The following is a 21,713-nucleotide window of genomic DNA, read 5'->3' on the forward strand; positions in this document are numbered from 1 at the left end:
TACGAGCAAGAGCAGGTCTTTAGACCGCCGAGGCAGTTAAAAGAGCTTGTAAGGGAATCTACATGAGAGTGTGAACAGTCATTGCAGGGTTTACATTGTGCTGTGTGCTGGTGGATTTTTCTACCCTCTTGAAACTGGAAATATATTATCTCAGAAGGATGTACTTGTACCTTAAATCAAGACAAGAATATACTCTTGCCTCCCTTGTGCTTATAAAAAAAAAAATGCTTAGAAACACAAATTCTAATTTAGAAAAATGAAAAGAGTTCTTCCAGGTGCTCTTGTTTTCTAAGTGTCGGCGCAAACTTGATTTAAAAGTTTGAAATGTGAACTCATATGGATTTCTTTTAGTTTTCGGTGTACATAGCAAAAAAATGAATGAACTGACTCAGCAGAAATACACTGAGAAAAACGTTCTAAGACGAGTCTTTTAGTCCTGTAAACTGTAACTTGCTAACATAATCTGGTTTTATTGCATTTTAATGTTTTTTGGTCTGCTGTGGAGTATATTTGAGAATGCAGCCTGAACAACTGTGTTAGGTATTAGCTGGCCTTATTAAGAACTCTTCGAAGGTATTAAGAGGATGTTGTACCAATCTTGCAATGTATTCATGCTGAGTAAAGTTAAGTACTACCCATTATTATCTGAGTCTGTATATTAACAGTCACCCATGCAGGGCTTACGCCTCAGCTGATCAATTAACTATATATGTCTGCCTCCCGTGCAAACCATTCTAATTTTGGTTTTGTTATGAGAAATGGTCCCACTGCTCCGGGCTACTAAAGAAAGTAATTACAATGAGAGATTCCCTGTGGGGGATTAAAACAAATGACACAGAAAACACAGCTCGTCCTCATCCTCACTCACTCAAGTCCTGCCTCCGCTTTTAACGCCTACACGGCCGTGAATACGGCCACTGTGGCAATAAAACATGCCGACAACTCGTGAAAATATGTGGGGTCGAAGGGAGAGGAGTCAGAAAACGGTTCGGGAAGCCGTCGCGATTTATGGAGATGGCGTAGCTGGTTTAGCATCAGGAGCTAAGCAAAACATATGGTAATCATTGTGTTTGTAAGGAGCGCAGCAGAAAAAGGCATCTGTCCTGCCAGTTTCAAAGTGACAGGCTGTAGGGAGCATTACTCATCATTACAATCTCTGCTGGTAGCCTATTTTCATCACATTACAGTTGTATAATGAAGCGTTGCGCTCGAGCATCCTCAGGTTCTCTGAGTAGTTCACCTCTGGCACCAGCCGAGGGCATTCATCCGAGCAGATTCATTGAACTTTTTATCGTTAGTTTATTGTATAATTAATTCATTACCGCACGGCGAAACATGGAGGTGCAGACATTGTACAGGAGCAGGTCAAAAGTCTGTATTGAATTAGCCTCGATAGTTGTGGCACATTTGATGGGACTCGGTCGGTTGCATTCTGAAGTCCATTTAAATACTGCTTGCCAAGATGGAGCGCTCCCACCAACTGTTTCCCACACTTTGTCTTCTTTGTGTTTTCTACAGGAACAAGGCAAAGTGGGAGTGACATTCAACATCGGGACGGTGGATATCAGTGTTAGGGAGACGAGCACCGCAGTAAATGACGGCAAATACCATTTGGTGCGATTCACCAGGAATGGGGGCAACGCAACCTTGCAGGTGGACAACTGGCCAATCAATGAGCATTTTCCCACAGGTACTGCCCATGTCAATGATCCTATGTCGCATGAATCCTTTGTACAGCATACAGTTTTTTGCAAGAGTCATGAGCCACCCCTAATTTCTTTAATTGTTGTTTCCATGGACACAGATTTTCTTAGAAGAGGTCCTGAGCAGTAGCTTTCCAGATTTTCTGAGGGTGTTTAGAAAGTTTTTCTTTGGATGTTGGCTGCTTTTTAACAGTTCGGTCCTTACACCTGACCATTTTCAGAAGAATGGTTTTCTTTTTGTTTGTTAAGAAACTAGCCAATTAATCGTTCGACCAGGCAACTTTGTGCAAGTAACAAAGTATAAGCACTTTGTTATGAGCAGCCTGTTGCGAAGACACATGAAAGCTACTGGACTGCACACAAAGGTGTCTGAAGTGATGTCTTTCAGAAATAGGAGCAAAATGCGGAGTAAAATCCAGCAAACGCTGACAGAATCTGAGACAGGCATCTGGCCCTTCAGATGATCCTTCCACTGTTCGCTAAAGCCTCCTGGAGGGATGAATCCTCCCCAGAGCCCGGACCTCGACATTGTTGAAGCAGTGGGGGATCATCTTGACAGTGAACGGAACAAAAGGCAGCCGACATCCAAAGACAAGCTTTGGGATGTCCTTCAAGAAGCCTGGAGAACTATTCCTGAAGACTGCCTACATAAATGACAAAAAGCTTGTCTAACAGGGTTAAGGCTGAATATTGAAGAATAAAGGGGATCAGACCAAATATTTACTTTCAAAGTCATTGCAAGTGTAGAAGCTGCTTTTGCTTGATACACTGTATTTCCATTTATGTTGACATATTTCAGTAAATTGTTGCATCTATTTCCCATTTTCATGGCAATGTGAAAATGAATGAGGGGTGGCTCAGGACTTAAGCACAGCACTGTAAGAGTAAAGTTAAAGTATCCTTTTAGAACCACTGGACACCATCTATTTATGCACGCACAGGGCACTGCGAAAAACAGTCGATCTAAAAACAACTGAGTCAAATATCTGCCTGTGCCTCAGAAAAGATCTGGCCTTTCACAACATCACACCTGACTCCACAGTAGAGGAGCTCTCTGAGCTTAAAGCCTTTGTCTCGCAACATCTGGCCAGTTTCTGCAAAAGGATTCAAAGGCACCAAGAGGCATTCGGTCGGTGGGCAAGCAAGGAGGGGATAGAGACAGAGGCCGGGGGGGGGTGGCCTGTTAGCCAGATAAAGCTTCTGCCTGCCTGTATCTCTCATTCCCAGGTCAGCAGAAGCAGCACAACAGCAGAATATAAATAGGGTCATCAAACAGAGCCCGCTCCATTTGGAGGCTCAGGCACTCTCCTCATTTGCAGCAGATATGTGCTGCTTAGCTAGCAAGGTGAAAGAGTGAGAGCGGGGAAGGAAGGAGAAAGCCTTTCCTGCTTCTACTTAACAGTCCATTAAATGAAGTTGGCGCTCCATGAGTTTGACTTCTGTTCTTCAACCAGCTTAGGAGAAACCACATTGTTTCCTTTTTCACTTTCTTTAATTCCACTTATTCAAACAGAGCACACAGGGCAACTATTCATGCACAAAGTGGCTGCCAGAAGAGCCAGAATGGCATAAGATACTATGATGTTCATATCGCTGGTGTCATACTGTGGGAGGCCAGTGGCAAACACACAGTGCTGAATAAGAAATATTGTCCCCTTACGAGCTATGGCACCAACCTGAACTGAAACATGAAGACTGGAAGGTGCACCCCCAAACTAAATAAAGAAAGAGGATATGCTACCTAATCGCAAGGAGCAAACAAACAGGAGTTGATTCACGAGTCACTTGTTAGCCCTTCGTCCCCAGAGGCCCCTCTGCGCGCTCCCAGTTGCGAGCCTTCGCCGACGACAGGGCGGCATCCTCTCCTGGCGTCTTCTTGGCTCTCTGTTGTGGTTGGGTTCATTGCCAGCGCAGGTGACGTTAATCTCTTCTGTCTCTGGCTTTCTTTTTTGCCTTCGGCCGTCCTTCGCTTATTTGTTGACCAGATGACATGAGACTGGTTTCGTAACTGCGTTTCAGCCACAGTAATGCTGCAAAAAACTGAGGAAACTCCATTCCATGCACAAAGGTGACATCTCCATCATGTGCACACTGACAGCCACACAGAGGGAATTGAATTTTTAAGACATTGTAATGTCATTATTGCACAGTCATACTCAGTATAGTCTTGGCTATCATAATTATCTCCCGTGCACAAACACTCCTGTGCTCAAGTTCTATTGTTCCATATGTCAGTATCTGGGATCCAAAGCCAGAGCTCACTCAGAAATCACTGGCCGTTAATGATGCAACTCAGTTTTGTTCCCCTCTCCGACCACGTCACAAACTCGAGGGGCGGGGATCGAAAGCATGGTAATCTCTCTTTCACGGTGATAGTAATTCAACAGTGATTTATTTATTTTTCTGCCTCCCTGTCTTGTAAAGACGTTGTCATCTCGTGAGTGATTACATGTTAGGGTCCAGACTTATCGACTGCTTTTTCACACTCCAACACTTAACCCAAGGGCTGTTCAGTGACAGTTACCGGATCCGAGCACGGCCTCTCTCCCTTACAGAGAAGAGTTGAGGACAAAGGTGTTGGTAACGTGCCAGACAGTCGGAGCTGCTTGCAGAGTAGCCCGAAGCATGTAAATTGGACATATTAGTGATGATCTTTGAAAAGTTACCCCCGCCAAACTATCCAGAAATGAGGAGAAACTTTCCCTGGAGGTTATTTACTCGGCTATGTGCGTTTCAACCCTCCACAGTTTCTGGGCTCATTGGTCAAACACCTCCTTTTTAAATTGTTGTTCTAGTTTTTGGATTTATCCGAACACCTTTTGCATTATTTTATTAGATTTAACAATGTTAGTAACATAGTGATCAGTATACAAGTACTGACTTTGGGCAATCCGCGGTCTGTAGCAATATTACTAAAATGACAGCGAGTGAACCCCAATCTATACCAGGGGTCTGCAATCTGGATCATCCTTATGAAAGGATTGGGAAGTATCCAATTGAAGTGTATTTTATTTGTGTTAGTTAGTCTTTTTTATTGTAGTTCTAAATTGGAAGATTATTGTGATCTTGAAATATTAAAATAAAATAATATTTTATTATTTTTCATCGCTCAAAATATGCGTCACTCTCTCGCCGGTATAGCCGGTATATGCCCGCCAAGACGCTGTGCATTTGTCGAGACTTTCAACCCCAGGCAGGCCAAGTATGGAGAAATGTAAGAAAAGAAAAATATCTGAAGAAAAATAGAACATTTAATGATGCCTGGGCAGATTAATTTGCATTTACCTCTGACGAGAGTGGCTTGCCAGTATGCCTAATTTGTGGTGAGAAAGAGACCTTCAACTCGGCGTGTTTTTTTAATTTTATTTTATTATATTTTTTAGAGTTCTTAGAGTTCAAAATGTGTTCATTATATAAATAAAATAAAATTTTTATCTCTGTAGCACTTCATGGATTTCGTAAGCAACAAAGTTTATAGTTGTTTACGCAAAGCGTAAAGGTAAAAACACATTATAGTAGATTTTAGATCAAAAAGTATTTCCGGCTCCCGGTGGAAACTGGGTCCAAATGGCTCTTTGAGTGTTAAAGGTTGCCGACCCCTGATCTATAGGGTCATGTTAGAAATCAGAAAATACAACCTCTTTCAATTCAAAGGTTCGACGTATCATGACTTAATAAAAACTTCATCTGGTCTTTAGCAGGTTTTAAAATGAGTTAAATGCAATCCCAGATGAACAACTACGCAGGACATATGACACTGTGTCATTATTTATTTAGCAAAAAATAAGTCCAATGAGTACAACCTCACTGCTTCCATATAGGGTAAGTAGCAGCGAGGTGCTGCTAAGTAGATATAATTCTATAATATCATCTTTTGTTGGTCCGAAGCATTCAGGTGTGTGTTAACACGATGCCAAGGAGGAAAGACATCAGCAATCATCTTGGAGAAGCAATCGTTGCTGCCCAACAATCAGGAAGGGGTTATAAGGCCATTTTCAAATTATTTAGAGACCTTCATTTCTACACAGAGAAAGATTATTCACAAGTGGACAAAACATTCAAGACAGTCTCCATTCTTTCCATGAATGGACACCTGAGCAAGTTCACCCCAAGGTCAAAACCCCAAGAGCTACATCTCAGACTCTGCAGGCCTCAGTCAGCATGTTAAATGTAAAAGTTCACAAAGAGTTTGGCTTTATTTGGAAACGTTGGAGGGTTAATGATTTAGGCTTATATTTTGCGGTCATGTTGTTGCCATTGAGTCAAAATATTCTCGAGTTTTCTACGGAATAACAATTACTGCAAGTTATGGCTTTTAAAAGTGGTCCTACAAGCTCCTGAAACCTGGAATGGACTTCGTTTCTGAGACACTGCTTCTTTATTTAGTTTTTTATTGAATAGGAAAAAAATGACACGGTGTCATTTGTCAGATGATGTTTTTTTAACTGAGGTTGTCAACTGAGTGCGATAGAATATTATCACTGAGATTCCGTGGGTGCTTACTTTCGACAGGTTTGGCAGCTTTCATTTTGGTAAATTAATTTAAAGAAGATTTAAAAACACGCGGAGCGACTCGAGACAAAAGCATGAAGGGAAAAAAAGAAAAGCCTCTCAGACAGTTTGAAAAAAAAAATGACAAGGATTAATTAGTCCCAGTGCCAAGTGCAGAGAGGCGGACCTCAGGTCAGAAAATACACAATGTCTGAGCAGCAGTCATTCCCAGGTGCAGGGCAGTCTGTGATCATACACTAAGAAGATGATGTCACAGTGTGTAGATGGGTTAGAAATATATATATATATATATATATATAATTTGACTAATGCAAAACTTAAGGAAGGTGTACGGCTCGCTTTTCAGCCAAAATGCTAAGGTGCTGAGAACACTAATGTAGCAAAGCAACTGTTATTTTTGAGTATTCCGTCATCATATCAAGCTGTAAGAAATGGCCACTTCATGAGATACAATTCTAAAATGTCAGGTATTCTTTCACAATTCTTATGAATGTTATTTTTTTTAACAACACTATGAAATAAAAGGTATTCAATGTATTCACAGTCGAGGTTGTAGCTCGCGAAACCCTTTCTGACAGCTTTAACAGAAGTATCCAGATGAGATTGATATATGCAGAGAGAGATAAAGGAGAAGCCGCATTGGTGTGCCTCGGATTTTATCCGTGTACTTAATAAGATGGTTAGGGAATGTCTAACATGTGTATGCATCTGATAATCAGCAGTTTGCCCCAGGTGTTATGAAGAAACAGAAGCAGCGGATTCTGACAGCAGCTACTGACAGTCTGACTGGATCACTTATATCAAATATAACTGTTGGCTTTGTTTACATCTGATTGCCGAACTACGTTTTGTTGCACAGGCTGAATTTCTCGTAATTCGGCTGCCAACCCATCTCGGCGATTACTTCGAGGTCGCTGTTACCGAAGCTGACAGAAAACTGCGGCGCACTACAAACGAGAGCTGCCCTGTAATTGCCTTTACAGTCTCTGCTTTGCATTTATTGACAATTCGAAGTACAAAGGAGACGATGAAGTGAACGGATGACAAGAGATTAAGTTCTAGGACCTTAATGTCAAACCCACTAGATATCAAGACTGTATTAGTCTTTGCGCCGAAGCGGTTTCTCACAAAGCTGGTTCACAAAAATAAAAATAGAGCACTTTAATGCTGTTCATATTGATAAATAAGACTTCACAGTGCCGTTCTTATAAACAATATACCCACACTGATCCCATACAGGAACATTTTCATCAGGCTTCTGCAGCTTACATGTTTTTGCGTGTAGGCGTTAGATTTGTGTGTGTGTGTGTGTGTGTGTGTGTGTGTGTATGTGTGTGTTGACTGCTTTGTCTCTTCCTTTCTTTAATTATTCTCCCCCTCAAACAGTGCCCTCTCAGATCTCAATTCTTTCCCCATCCTCAGATTCCTTTTTATCCGTGTTTCTCCTCCTCTTCCAGTCACCGCTCATCACGGCTTTGCGTCTCTCGTCCAATTCTGTGTACTTGTGTGACAGCCCACATTACTGCAGGGGCTTGCCTTTGTTCGAGAGGGCTTCAGTTTCCTTATATAACATTCTGAATGCCTGTTCTCTTTGATTACATGATCTTTTTTTGTGCGAGTTGGAATCTTGGATTCAAAGAATTACGAGGCCGAGTCAGGCAGAAATTGCACATCACCCTTTGCCTTGAGCTGGCTATGGTTCAGGCGTTGTCTCAGATGAATGACCATTAAGCCGAACTACTCTGTTGGTGCCTGAGGGAAAGTCTGTCTGTGTGTGTTCCATCATTTGTGATGTGTTTGAGAGGGTCGGTCATGGCGAGAACAGCCTTGTGTTCATTTTCAAACACATATGGTTTCAGACATACCGGGACTTTCATCCGTGCTCTGAGGCACACAACCTGCAACAGACATAACGAGTAGCATGGCTTCAGAATGTCTGACAGTCTTTGTCTTGAGATGCAGGGAAAAAAACTGTTCCTCAGAATGCGTCCCGAAGCCAAAGATTTTTAGCCCTATCTGAGACGTAGAGCATCTCCTTCACTCTCAAAACTCAGACTAAGCTAAGGATACAAGCCGCCAGTCAAATTGATCCTTTCAACACTTTAAATTTCAGAGCGACCTGATAAATGATGAATTTACTCTCTGGCTTTCTCTGATGTCTGCAAGAGAGTGGAGTGAAGATCAGGGGAGAGCGAGCAGGAGAAACAGAGGCACATGGATGCACCTGCTGAGGAAATACAAGCTTTATTGGAAGTGGAAGACAGAAAAGAGTTGACAAACTGATGGGTAGAGCTGAGGGGAAATGGGAAGGGGAATGAGTGAAAAGCAGATAAATGGCAGCAGAATTGCGTCTGTGGCTGAGGAGGTCTGAGCTGCCCGAGAAGAGAGCAGTGGGCTGATTACTGAGATGGAGAGAGGGAGAATAGCAGGGAGCAAATGAAGGAGCAGAATATCAGTGGAGGGACGGTGAGCTGAAGAGGAATGGAGAGAATGGAAATGAACGACCCAAGAAAGGAGGGGAAGCAAAGATGAAAGTCAGGTGTGGATTGCAAAGAGGTGGGTGGTGCAGGATATTCATAACCGGCGGCGGCATTGTCTAGCTCTGGATTTGGGCTGTGGAATGATGGTTTTTTTTGGACAGGGCCATACTATATCAAATGCACTCATCATCCCCCAAATAGAGAGGATGCCAGGAGCCTGTCACGGTAGCCATTTTCTCAGTTTAGATGTGCTCTCAGCTCTGGCGCTGTGATGGAGCCCTGGTGAGATGATTCTAGTAAACAAACTGAATAGACTGAAGCAGTATGAAGCAACTAACTAACAGATGACTGTCGCCATGCCAGTGTTTGTGTTGAGTGAATAGCTGCCGTCGCTGGGGGAAAAGAAATGATGAAGGCTCATCGCAGGGCATGAAGATACATTCTTATTAAACGTGGGGAAAATAGGTTATTACTGGATTAAAAAAGGTTTGTATTCAGCTGCTTAGTTGTGCATGTACATGTAGGAAAGTGTAAATTATGCATGAAATATTCTGAGATAGTGTATCTCACTGAATAAACAGGAAGTTCTTCAGCACAAGTGGATGTTTATAAGAAAAAATACTTACTGTGAGTGGAAAGATTGGATATGTGTTCAGCTGCAGCAGGTTGCATGGCAGCAGTGCTCTATGGGAATAACAACTAACAATGTATTTTATCCGTGATCTCATCTACATGTATGAACAGAAAGGAAAACGCCCAAAAATATTATTTCAAATCTCTTGTTTTCCTTTATAAGAGCTGAGGATTTAGCAAGGCTGCACCGTCAGGCCTGTGTGGGTGTGTTTTTTTTTATTAGATTTTGTCTTTAAAGCCTGAGTAAATCAGAAATGAATATGAATCGCTGGGGGAATGTCTGCTGATTGACAGATGTCAGACCAGCTTAAATAAACTAAACTAACAAGGGAAACAAAGCGGAGTTCATTTTACCTCACAAACGCACACCGCAGATATCGAACATTTTGATCACCGTGCAGCTATGGACCAAATTAACATTCTGAATTATGCAACCTACGTTGACATGACGGGCATTCCTTCTGCAATGCACCTGAGGTCTAGGCCCATGCAGCACACTAGGAGCTGAGAAAGAGTCAGTTCAGCTAGTCCAGGGTTGCATTTGTTAAATCGGAACTGTCTTCTGTGAAAGATTCCAAGACTACAAGGTGAAAAATGAGTCGGATGTTGCCAGTGATCCTCAACTCTTTATCACCATGGCTCTGTATAAAACACTGCAAGTCCACTCACTGTAGTAACTCCTCTAACTTTGGTTCTCTTAGATGCAACATTAATAACACCTTTAGTAGGCTACTGCGAATATACAGAACCGTAACAACTGCGGTGCAAGATCATTAGCTCAACCCTTTAATTCACAGATTTATTCTAATCACCCTTTGTCTCATTATTTCTCCACAATTTAAGTTGTTTATGTTTAATAGTCTCAGCCACCAGCTTTTCGATTTTTCTTTTTTTTTTTAAGAAACTAAATCTGAATTTGATTTACTCTGACTTTAAAGATCCCATGACACCTTCTCTCTGCTGGCACTTTCCAGTCAAATTTTCTTCTCATTTAAAGCGTAGTTTGTCTGTCTCGGCTTAGGATTCGATTAATATTGACTATCATAGACAGTAAGTGAAAATAAGTCAAACCTTTACAATTTGTGTGTAGAATAGTCAAATTACTCTAAAACAGAATAAAAAAGAGATCTCACAAAACTGAATCTTGGGAAGTGTCAAACACATAAAGTGCTACAGTTATCTTTCCACTCGCTTCTCCTCTTTGACCTTTTCAAGTTGAAAGATTGAGGAAACAAATCTTTGAGGAATGATCTGACCACTGCTTTGAAACAAATGAAAACCAGACTCATTTAGTAATAAACAATAGTGCTTTTATTGGCAAGGTGATTCATTCTCAAGTCACCTCTAGAAATTGAATATCAAATTGACAAACTATAGAGATTTTTCTCATTAGTTGGACAATTAGCTTGTGGTGTTATTCATTACAGGGGGGCTGTCACCTCATTAATCACCTTCAACAGTGCAAGAGCTATACCTGAGACCACGCCATTGGCAGAGCACTTCAAGTTTGTAGCTTCTTCTCTCAGGTTCAGACACGATTTTCCTTGAGTTAAACGACAACATGGGGCTGCTTTGGGACAAAACAGCCGAATGCATAAACTGGAGATAAGATTACAGAATGTCTGTAGATACAGCCTATCCTTCCTCTCCAGTCCTTCCCAGAGAATTCTAACTTTCCCAACTGCCCTCTGATTTCACATACAAACCTCTCGCCTTCCTCGGTGGCTCCTGTCCACAGGAGAGTGTATTTGGCTGCCACCTGAAACCTGTCTGAAATCAAAGGAATGGGGAGGGAGTCCTGCTAGTAGCTGATTAACCTGCTGGCACACAACAGACACAGTCTTTCAGCTCCTTTGCTGCCGCAAATTATACTTTTTTCCCAGTTGGGTGTGAACTGAACACTTGCTGTATTTTTCTCTGGAAAGGAAACGTAGGAAGGACCAAACAGTGTTGTTTTATGAGACTATGTTGTCTGATTTAAAGGCAAATAACCGAACCACTACATGGCCAGAAACCGTGCTGTCACACCCGCAGTCATGTGACTCCTCACAGACATTTGGCAGCTGAATCCACAGAGGCAATCCCAGCAGCCATACTGGGCACATTTGCACAGATATGAAGCCTTGCCCTTTGTATTATACCTTAAAAGATTCCCGTTTCTTCTTTGCTCTTTAAAACTTTCTCACCTGGGTGCTGACTGACGTCATATCGTCATTCATAATTTTTTACAGGCTTCGCTCTCTCTCTTGCCGTTCCTGAAAATTTCTTTGAAGACAAACTTTTACGTCTCTATCCTCAGCACCGACATACTCGCAGCACCTTTCAGAGTGACTGGGTCTGTGCTTGTCAGACAAAACGTTGCACCCTGGCGCATACACAATGGGAAACCGTGTCATGCCAGAAGAAATACAAAGTACACACACAGCATTGCCGGTAAAATGAGGTTTATTATCTTTAATTCCCTTATACCTGGGTCGGTTAGCCACGGTCTAAGAAGAGGGGAACGTGGCAGCTGGGGTGTTCCCACTTTGTCAGTAATGATCTCATTTGTATGCATTGTCCTCTTCAAATCTGTGTCACAGTGGGACTTCACCCGCAGTGGGTCTGCCGCACTGACAATTACCGCTTCTCTCTCGAACATTGCCCTCCTTTCCTTGCAAGCCCGCTGCACAGCTTATTCCGTCCAAATAACTGTCAACAACAGCAAATCACTTGCTGGCCCTTGAAATGTAAAAGCAGGTGATGTCCAGTGGGAAAATTTGTGCTCATATATTACCAGCAATTTGCTTCAGAGGAAGGCATTTAGTGCATATTTTCCTTGTTAACCACTTGATGTCCTTCTCTTACTCTGTTTTATATAACATCATGTAGATTGTGAAGTATTTTTCTTGCAGATTTTCGACGCACTGTTTATGCCTGCTGTGCTTTTAATTCCTGAATACTTTGTAACATCTTGCTGTGGAGTGTGCTGTATAAATAATGAGTTTAAAAAAAAAAAGATTCAACTAAAGTGCTTGGAAATTAAAAATGCTAAAGCTTTTTATAAATCTTTCTAAAACGAAGATAAACCTCATCATAAACCACTGTATAAATGTGTGATGTCTGTTGCTGTTGCCAACTGTTTCAAGCTGTTTGTCAAACTGTCAAACTTTAAAGGCAACAGCGACATTGAGCGCTATCAAATGGCAAATAAGAAAATCCCGTTCAAATATACCCGGCCAGTAGAAGATTGGCTTCAGGAGAAAGGTAAATCTTTATCAAACTTCTAGAATGTTTTTCTTTATTCTTTTCTGTCATGTCACTGGCTTGCTCCCTTTCAACCTTTGAGAATGAAAAACCATCCCTTAAACCCCTTAAAAACATGTTAAACAAAGCGTATTTCTATGTTTCTTTTCTGTTCATCCCTCTATATTTTTCTTTTCCCTTTTTTTGTCATCGCCATCTTTGAATATTGTTGAATCATGGTGTCCAGTTAAAGGGACTGAAGAGAGAACCAGTAGAACCAGTGCAACAAGGAGATGTTAAACATCAAGCGCTCCTAATTTTTTGAGCAAAATTGACATGGAGGAGGCATTATCTATGAGCAACAGCACCATGATTGTTTTGAGAGGAGGATCAACTCCCTTGGCGCGTATCCTCAGCAATGTTTGAGCACAAGCTCATCAGCAGGCATATCCTCCTAAAAACTCTCCCAACAGAAGGTGCTCCTCTCCGCTGTAATTCATTCAGTAGCACTTATCATACAAAATAAAATCCAAAGCTGTTTTTTTTTTGGTGATGGAGAGATAATTGGAGCCTTTCTGACAGCACTGCGTCACAGTGCACCCACCCAGGTGCACCCTGTGCCCCGATCGAGCAGTGAACATCAATCACTTAGATGATCAATTCAGCACCTCGTTTATGTTTAATACATTTATGAGGATTTAAAAACTCTCCTCCCCCTTTTCTTTTTCTGAGACGGGATGAAGGGTGGGGAGTGCATAATACATGTTCTCACTCCACATAATACCATTATAAACTGCTTTTTAATATTCATTGCACATAAACATCTTAACCTTATTATAAAGTCCCTTTAACAACCACTAAAACACTGACAGGTTTGAAAAATCCCATTACTGCCGCATGCATGGCTCCACACATGCTGTTTCATTTCCTGTGATCCGAACGCCCTGTCCCTGCCATTCCATACCGAATGTGTTTTGTACTATGAAACAAACAAATGTGACGGGCCCGCCGTGTTACTCGTCTGCAAATTATACAAATGAGATTTTTAATTATGATTCCTGCATTGTGAAACTTTGGTGTGTTTTCTCTACATAATCAATGCACGAACGACGTGTTCTGACTGAGATAGTCGTCTTGTAACAAAATTCACACGGCACGTTAGAAGTGTCATTATTACATGCCGAAGCCCACATGCATATTTCATTGTGGAATTTTACTTCACAAATCCACCGTTTTGTCCAGAATACATTTAGACTGTCTGTGGAGAACATGTTCCCGCTCATTTTCCGATCTGCATGTGCTCCCTTTGTAATATCGCTTGTAAATGGTAGTAAACATAATGGCTGCATTCTTCTAAAACGAATAGAGAGGAAGGGTTTAATGAGCGCTGCTACTTTTTTTGTGTGACGTGTAGAACCACGCTGCATCATCATCATCATATTTTGAAGCCCATCTTATTCAGTCAAGCAGTAAAGTAATACACATATGGGCATATATACATATATATGTGTGTGTGTGCAATGACAATGTTTTGGTATTATGTTAATTCCTCCATTTTCATCTTCAACCTTTCGCCCCCAACCTTCACGCACCAGGCCGGCAGCTGACAATCTTCAACACCCAGGCCACCATCTCTATCGGCGGAAACGATCGAAAGCGGCCCTACCAGGGCCAGCTCTCTGGCCTCTACTACAACGGCCTCAAGGTCCTCAACATGGCCGCAGAGGGCCACCCCAACATCAAGGTGAACGGCAGCGTGCGGCTGGTGGGTGACGTGCCCACCAGCCGGGGCACGGCGCGCACCACCACCTCGGTGCCGCCAGAGATGTCCACCACCTTTATCGAAACTACCACCACCCTGTCCACCACGACCACCCGCAAACAGCGCTCACCACCCACCATTCAGGTAGGGGCTGATGAGAGAGTTTTTTTTCCCTTTACTGGCATATATTCCAATGGCACAGGGATGTCTTGAACAGTTTCTGCAATCCTTTTAATGCGATGCATTTTAATGTGTGAAATCCATCCTGCAGTAATAGTTTCTGTAAGTACCCTGATATATGATCAGTAGCCCCTGATACCGGTAGAGCGATTATCTGCCAATTGGAAGGTTTCTAGTCCAGTCTATAGCCACATGTCTGAGGCCCAACCCCAATTCCTACCACTGGTAAGGTGGTAAGGTGCCCCTTTCCTTTTAATGCTCATCAATCCCTTCAAAGGGCTCAAAAAAAGGATTGGGATTGGGCCAAAGTATCCACGGGCAGCACACTTGACTCCACAGTGCCTGTAGAGTATTTATAGGGGCGTGGTTTTTTTTTACGATAGAGAAAAAAGATTGCATAGGTCAAACTAACCTAAACTAACTAACCTATTGGGGAGATTAAACTAACTGGATGCTTTAGACGTGGGAATGCAGCTACCAAACCATCAAAGGTTCTGTTGTCTTGCGAATCAGGTTAAAACTGTGACGAGGCGTAAAAACAAGCATTCTTCTCCCTTCACCACAACTTAATGAGTTTTTTGGATCTTTTTGGGGGGCTGAGCTCAGGTGGATTGCCTCTGCCCTCCTTTTTTCTCTGCTTGATCAGCCAAGGTCAGGATACAGTATTTCTCATTCTGCAGAGGATTGAAGTGCTGCTGTTCACTGAGGTGTGCAAAGCCGACCATGCCTTTCTCTACATTTCTCTCTTTTCATCCGTCTCCCTTTCTATCTCGATCCGTCACTCACCCCCCCATTCCGGACTGAGAGAAGCTTCTCTCAAATACGTGCCAACTCCAAGCCAATGAATGTCACCACAGTGCCAAGAAAGTAATCACGCCAAGCAGTCCTTTGACACCCCGAGCACAAATTGAACCGTTCGTTGTCTATATTAAAGCCATAACTCTCCCTCATGGGTGAGACAGAATTGGGGTGAGAGGATCGGTTGTTGGATGAAAGACTGCTGCTATCATCCTCTCTACCTCAGCATCAGATTCCCTGGCATGCAGTGATGATAGCCCTTCACGTCGCTGCTGACACTTGTACGTCCGCATCAGCACAAGTGCGGAGGAGGAAAGGGTGCGAGCTGCGAGAAAGCCACTAAATACCCTGGGATATTTGGACAGAACTGTCAGAATGAGTCGAAACGTCAAACTTTCATATGTGAGGTTTCAAGATGCGGGGAAAGAAATGTGGCACCAAAAAGCTGCGGTGATGATGACTGGGCTGAGATGCATTACCGTACCGTCTCTGGCACTAGAAACAAGGTCACACCAGATAAGAAAAGTCATGTCATCTCTGGGAAAATAGCATTTTATGTCACTTATTATAAATATCAAAGGAAGTCAATTAGGTTCTAGGTATGAAAGAGGGCTTTTATACAAAGCACTCGACTTTTCAAGGTGAAATGACGATCCGATATCTCTTTTGTCAATACCCAGGATGCAGCTATTTGATGCCAGATAATGTGCTTTGGTAGCTTAACAATAACAGTGTCGCTTTTTTTTTTTGTGCCCTCGCTAACTTTTCGTTTTATTTTATTTTTGCATTCCTTCGGAAAGCACGCCCTGTTCATCCTTCTTCCACAAGCTCCCATGGCGGGATCTGCTTTGATTCACGTCGCCGTGGTGCAGCATTTTATGTGCCCGGGCCTTTCATTTTACAGTTCCCTAGCTGGCTGTCAAATGTGGTGGCATGAGAGGTACGGAGAGGACCTGTACCCGTTTGGCAGATTTCTCCACCCCTCTGGGTAGTATAAGGGAGTTTAGGGAGTTGAGCTTTCATTAGTGATGTAGTGCAGTGCTGAAAAAGAGCTATAGGCATCTGACAGGGTGCTGGACTCGTGAGCATGTGTGCAGCTGTTTTAGAAGTGGGTGCGCTCTGTGTGGACTCTGCTCTGAGTGTTTTGGTATCTTCACACACATCTATTTTTGGTCCATTGAACACGCACTGGCTGTTTCGCTTTCCGAGGTGAGAAGCGGCGCTTCCCTTGACGTCTCCGGATCAACAGGATGAGGGACAGGGGTGGGAAGTGGAGAGACCAATCTCACGTTTAATTAATGACAGCTCCATGGGGAGAAACGTGCACCGACACCACAGACGAGTTTCATTTTCTTTAACTCTTTCTCCCGGTCTCAGTCTCCGTCTCACTCGGCTGCTCTGTGGGCCAGCCAAAATCTTGAAAATTTAAGATGATGGGACGCTTTCTTTAAAAATATGTCTGTGCACTATGTCTGTGTCTGCATTTTCTCTAAGAAACCGACACATGAAGTCCTCCTTCCCATGCCCCAAAGAGTCTTTTGAAATTCGGATGGGTATTTCCTGCCTAATCTTGTCGAAAGGACCAACAAACAGCACTGGAGACACACACCTTCCCTCCATCACGTTCAGACGTGCCATCAGTTGAAGGTTCATCAGCCACGCAGCTTTAGGATTAATTTGAAATGTTTTTTTGCCACGTCATGGGTGTTCCTCATCAATATTATAAATGATCTAGGACCTGGCATTAGATATGTCAGCTGGCTGGCTCTCATTGTGCTCCTAGTTCCTTTGCTGCCAAAACCTGCCGAAGATTGAACCCAAGTCATCACTCTGTGTTTCATCCCTTCAGCCGTTGGAACTTTTCTTTTATCCCGCGCCGCAGACATGGATGACAAACGCAAACCACATTAGCTTTAGCTGCCCATCTTCATTTCTTTTCAACACATTGTGTATAATTATGGTAACAGATGCTCACAGACATGTTAACATACAGTAATGGGAGGATAATGTTACTTTTATGGATATTTAGGCCGTTACGCTAAGGAGTTCAGCTTAAAATGAATCTGCACCCTTTCGAAAGTCCTTAACTTTTCTCTTTACTGTCATTATAAATACAGTCGGGTTGAGCTCCTCAGTCTACACAAGAAGTTAATGGAAATAGTCAGTATATTAAACAATAATAAACAAAGATTGCCTTTCATAAGCTTGTTTAGATCTTAGGCTCATTCTGAGCGCTGCCTGCTTTTATTTTGGAACTCGTTCCCTCCAAAAAATAAACAGTTGAATAGCTGCTGTTAGAGCTCCAGTATTCTTAATGGTTTCAGTCTGAGGCTCAAATGTCCAGGCTGTTATTTAAGAAGTTACGCAACGTGTGCTTTGTAGCTTCAGATTCCATTTAGCTGACTTCTTTAGCTCCTTCCTCATCTCTGCTTGAGGCCAGCGGCCCACAGCTGTATTAGCTCCAGTATTCTGCAGTTGCATTGTTCTGCTGCACTGATTTAAACAACTAAAGGTTTCGAATCCAATGCCAGTTTGTATAGATTTGTATAAAGAAGATACTGTTGAAATAACATATCTTTTTTTCTATTTAAAGATTTTTACAAGTTCCTCAAGGCAAGTAGATTCATAACAACCATTTTCTTTTCAATCCTTCTGGGTTTGCAGTCCAAGTCTGCTCGTACCTGTAACCTTGGATGCTTAAAAGCTGCCAGAGTGCAATTGGTCCAACAAAGACCTGAATTTCAAGAAGAGGAAGAAATCCTCGTGAACTAAACCAGGTACAGCGGGTGAAGTGGGAAACAAAGCCCTCCAGCTCTGCAGACCTCAGGTTGGACCAAAGAATCTTTTTCTTCACGCGGGTAGTCATTTTGGGAATACTCATTTATGCATGGCTCTCTATCCTGGGAGATCGGCGTCTCTCGCTCTCAATTAACTCGCGCTGATGGCGTGAGATGTTTGGGAACAATTAGGACGGGAGGCTGCAATCTAGAGTACCGGGGGGGGAAGTGCCGAGGGAGAGACACCGAAAGTGATTTGCATGTTTGCCGTGTTAAAGAAATTGCTCGCGTCCATCATCTTCAACCGGCCCGGTGCTCAGGAGACGGGAAAATGAGAGGTAAATTGTTTGTGGTATAATTGGGATTTTTTATTTTTTTTCCTTCTCACACTTGGATTCACTTTGCCCGATGACAAAGATATTATGTTGAATCAGCATGGATTACTCTGTGCCTCACTGTTATTTCTGCATTTTGGTGTTCTGATAGATGAAGGGAGGCGGAGGGTTACTGAGAAGTTTAGACTCTGCTTCCCTCACTCTGCACAGTATCCTGAGGATCTCGCTCGACACATGGGGATATAAGATAATTGCTAATTCATTTTCTCGTCAAGAATTAGTGAGGGCAGCACTGTGCAGCATGCTGCGTGCCTCCGCATTCAGGATAACGCTTGACAAGCGGGTTCATCCGGGCAGAGGTGCCCTTCTTCTCCACTGTTATTCCGCCGTCGGTCGTCTTTTCCGTTCTGCTCCTCTCACCTTCCCCCTCGCAGCCAGAGCTACAGACCTGCCTCTAATTGTGCAAAAGGTCAAACTCGTAGGCAGGTATTTCTCGAGCTGCTTTCTTCCTTGTTTTCTGGCTGCCCTGTCCAGCACCTCAGCTCCCAGCGAGTTGTCGGAGATGAATGCTGCAGGTCTGCTGGTTGCTCAGTAGGTCCAATTAGGAGACAGCAGACTGATGGCGACCCTGCTGGTGTGTGCGGCTCATTAAAGGGATGCACACACGCAAACACACGCAAACACACGCAAACGTACGCACACGCGCAGTTTGTAAACGAATCTGTGTTTTACATCTGCGACATGCACAACCAAGTTAAGCTCAAAATCTGTCCGCCCCGCAGTAGTCGCAGCCACTGTCAAAACACTAGTATCACAGGTTTCTCTGTCAAATACTTACACCACCCTACCATCAACACAACGTATTTGTCTCGGTTGTCTGTCCTGTCCGTGGCCAGAGTTTGTATGCAGCACTTGCTTGTAATTCCTTCGATGAATTTTTCATATGTTCGTCGAGCTGCTTCCATTAGACTTCTCTGTGTGAAAGTGTTTGGAGATGTCTGCAATTTTCTGTCAGGAGATCATGTTTTTCTTTGTGTGTGTGTGTGCGCGTCTGTCAGGGCAGTTTGTCTCTCAGTGTGTGAGAAGCAGCCACTAGCTCCAGGGGTTTCGTACCACAGGGGTTTTTGTAATGGATGTCCTCCCCCCCCACGCCTCGCAACACAGCTTATCTAGATCCTCCGGGGATGCTTATGTGTGTACGTGTAAACCTGTCTTGTCAGCCGCCATTGTCGCGGCGGGGCACTCGCACACAGAGGGGCAACATAGCAGTTCCAAACACACACACACGGAGCAGTTTGTTTCTGAGCTGGCCAGCAGGACATCAGCACATGCTCTGGGTGGTGCACAGGCTGCCCTCATGCTGTGTTGCTTCCAGAGATGGCTGACTGGTTATAACGCTGCACAGGTAAAAAAAAAACTCAAACTGAAAAGAAAGTGACTCCACCAGCCACTGCCTAACGCAGTTAAATTCCACTGATCCCTTCAGTCAAATGAATTTAAATGACTTCGAATTAAATGTATCTGTGAACAAGTGTGGATTAAAAAAATCTCTGAAATGTCATTCAAGGCATTACAGCTCAAATCCAGCCTCTTCCTCTCACACTACAGATGTCATCTGTCCCCAGACGTGAGCCAGTAGACTTACATGAATTATCAAAGTGGAACAGTTGGTATTAAATCCTGTGCCAAGCCATTTTAGAGAGTTGTGAGGTTGCAGTGAGATCCCGTACGCTTTCTGGTATCTAATTAACTTTTTTCCAGCACAACGGTTCTGGGAACAAAACTATTATAAAAGTTTAGCTTCTGTTGCCAGTATTTTTCTTTTTTCTTTGACACTTTGGAAGTTACTTGATATTGGACTTAGAAAGTTGCAGCTTTCCTGCAAAAAAAAAAAAAAAGGGGCGGGGGGGTACAACCTGTGTCAAATCTAAGGTTTCATGTCCATCCATCCATGCTCTGTACCCTGAAAAACCTGGAGAGAACCCCCAGGTATTTTTGAAATTATGTCCTGGAATGTAAAACCTTACAACTGAAAGAGGGTGTCATTTCTTTTTCCCATGACCTTAACCTAACATCCAGACTTATTCTATACCGTCTGTACCGTACCACCACCAGTTCATGCTATGCAGCTAGAGATGCCTGCACCTTTGAAGTGATATTAACAGATCTTTTATGTACTACTGTATCTGTGTGCGCAACCTGTATCTACAAGAGTCCGTAGTACTAAATCTAATAGAACAGAAAGCTTTTGATGCTCCACCTGCAATAATGTGTTCTGTTGCACTGCTTGGCTGAGCTGTTAACAAACCCCAGTAATGTTTCTCTCCTCTTTCCACCGGGAGTTGGTGCAAACTACAATCAAACCTGTTGCTTTTAATAGTTACGACTGAGGGGTAATTCACATCTGTGTGTATGCATGCGTGGATAATAATCCCTCTGTATGCATGTCGAAGTACAGCAGGAGGGGAATACTTAAAATACTTAATCGAATACTTAATTTGGTTTGTGCTCATTAGGAACTGAACCCAATCGGGACCCCGGGCTAATATAGGACACGTGAAGCTGCCTGCATCAGCTATTGCATAACGCCTGAATTGATTTGGAATTAAAGCCTTGAAGTCATAATAGTTTTTGACTGGGAGAAAAGCAGAAATTTTTAAATGGATTGAAAAGGAGGGGTGAGAATGTTGCCCAAGAGGAGAAGAACAAAGATTCCGATTTCAGCTCTTGTTCTGGACTTCGCACATTCCCATAGAAAGTCATTCGTCCTCCCAACGACACATATTGTCTTTTGCATTGTTACAATTAGTGAGGTTGACTCACTACTGTATTTATAAAAGCTTCATCACAAAAGCGTGCTGAGTGAGAGCTGAGCAACTCGTTCCATGAATCCACCACAGATGTGATCGGATGAACTCTAGCTTTGTTCCACTACACGTATTCGTAGCTTCATAAAAAGCATCTCAGGAGCCAGTTCAGACACCGATCTCATCCGTTCAAGACTAAAACGGAGATGTTCAAAGTGCTGTTCAGAGCCACATAGCGGCATTAAACATAGAAATGTGTGGAATCAACTAATCAAGCAGAAACCAGCCACCGTTTGGCGGAGTGCAGCGCCGGTACAGGTGTGTCGCTGTTTGCTTCCTAATCACATCGTCTTGGATTCACGCCCAGACTGGGTAATTTGAATTGCAGACAATTAATTCATCAGCAAAAATTGTGGTAAACGGTCGGTTGGAAGTGCACAAATTTACGCAGCTCAAATATATCAACAGGGGCTCCGGGACGTGATGAGGATTAATGATGAT

At 43.0% G+C, this 21,713-nt stretch overlaps 1 protein-coding gene across 5 annotated transcripts in view; it reads left to right on the forward strand.

Moving 5' to 3' along the window:
* The window catches only part of nrxn3b (neurexin 3b), a 305,979-nt gene that overhangs the window by 263,107 nt on the left and 21,159 nt on the right, over positions 1-21,713 (forward strand). For 4 of the 5 annotated variants that reach the window (XM_075459079.1, XM_075459081.1, XM_075459080.1 and 1 more), the window contains 2 exons: positions 1,519-1,690; positions 14,149-14,459. In XM_075459079.1, the coding sequence (XP_075315194.1) occupies positions 1,519-1,690; positions 14,149-14,459 (483 nt within the window). Of the gene's footprint in view, positions 1-1,518; positions 1,691-12,484; positions 12,575-14,148; positions 14,460-21,713 lie in introns of all 5 variants that reach the window. The other variant, XM_075459083.1, reaches the window with a different exon arrangement.

This window comes from Odontesthes bonariensis, chromosome 24, assembly GCF_027942865.1.
Source record: "Odontesthes bonariensis isolate fOdoBon6 chromosome 24, fOdoBon6.hap1, whole genome shotgun sequence".
Taxonomy (NCBI): Eukaryota; Metazoa; Chordata; class Actinopteri; order Atheriniformes; family Atherinopsidae; genus Odontesthes; species Odontesthes bonariensis.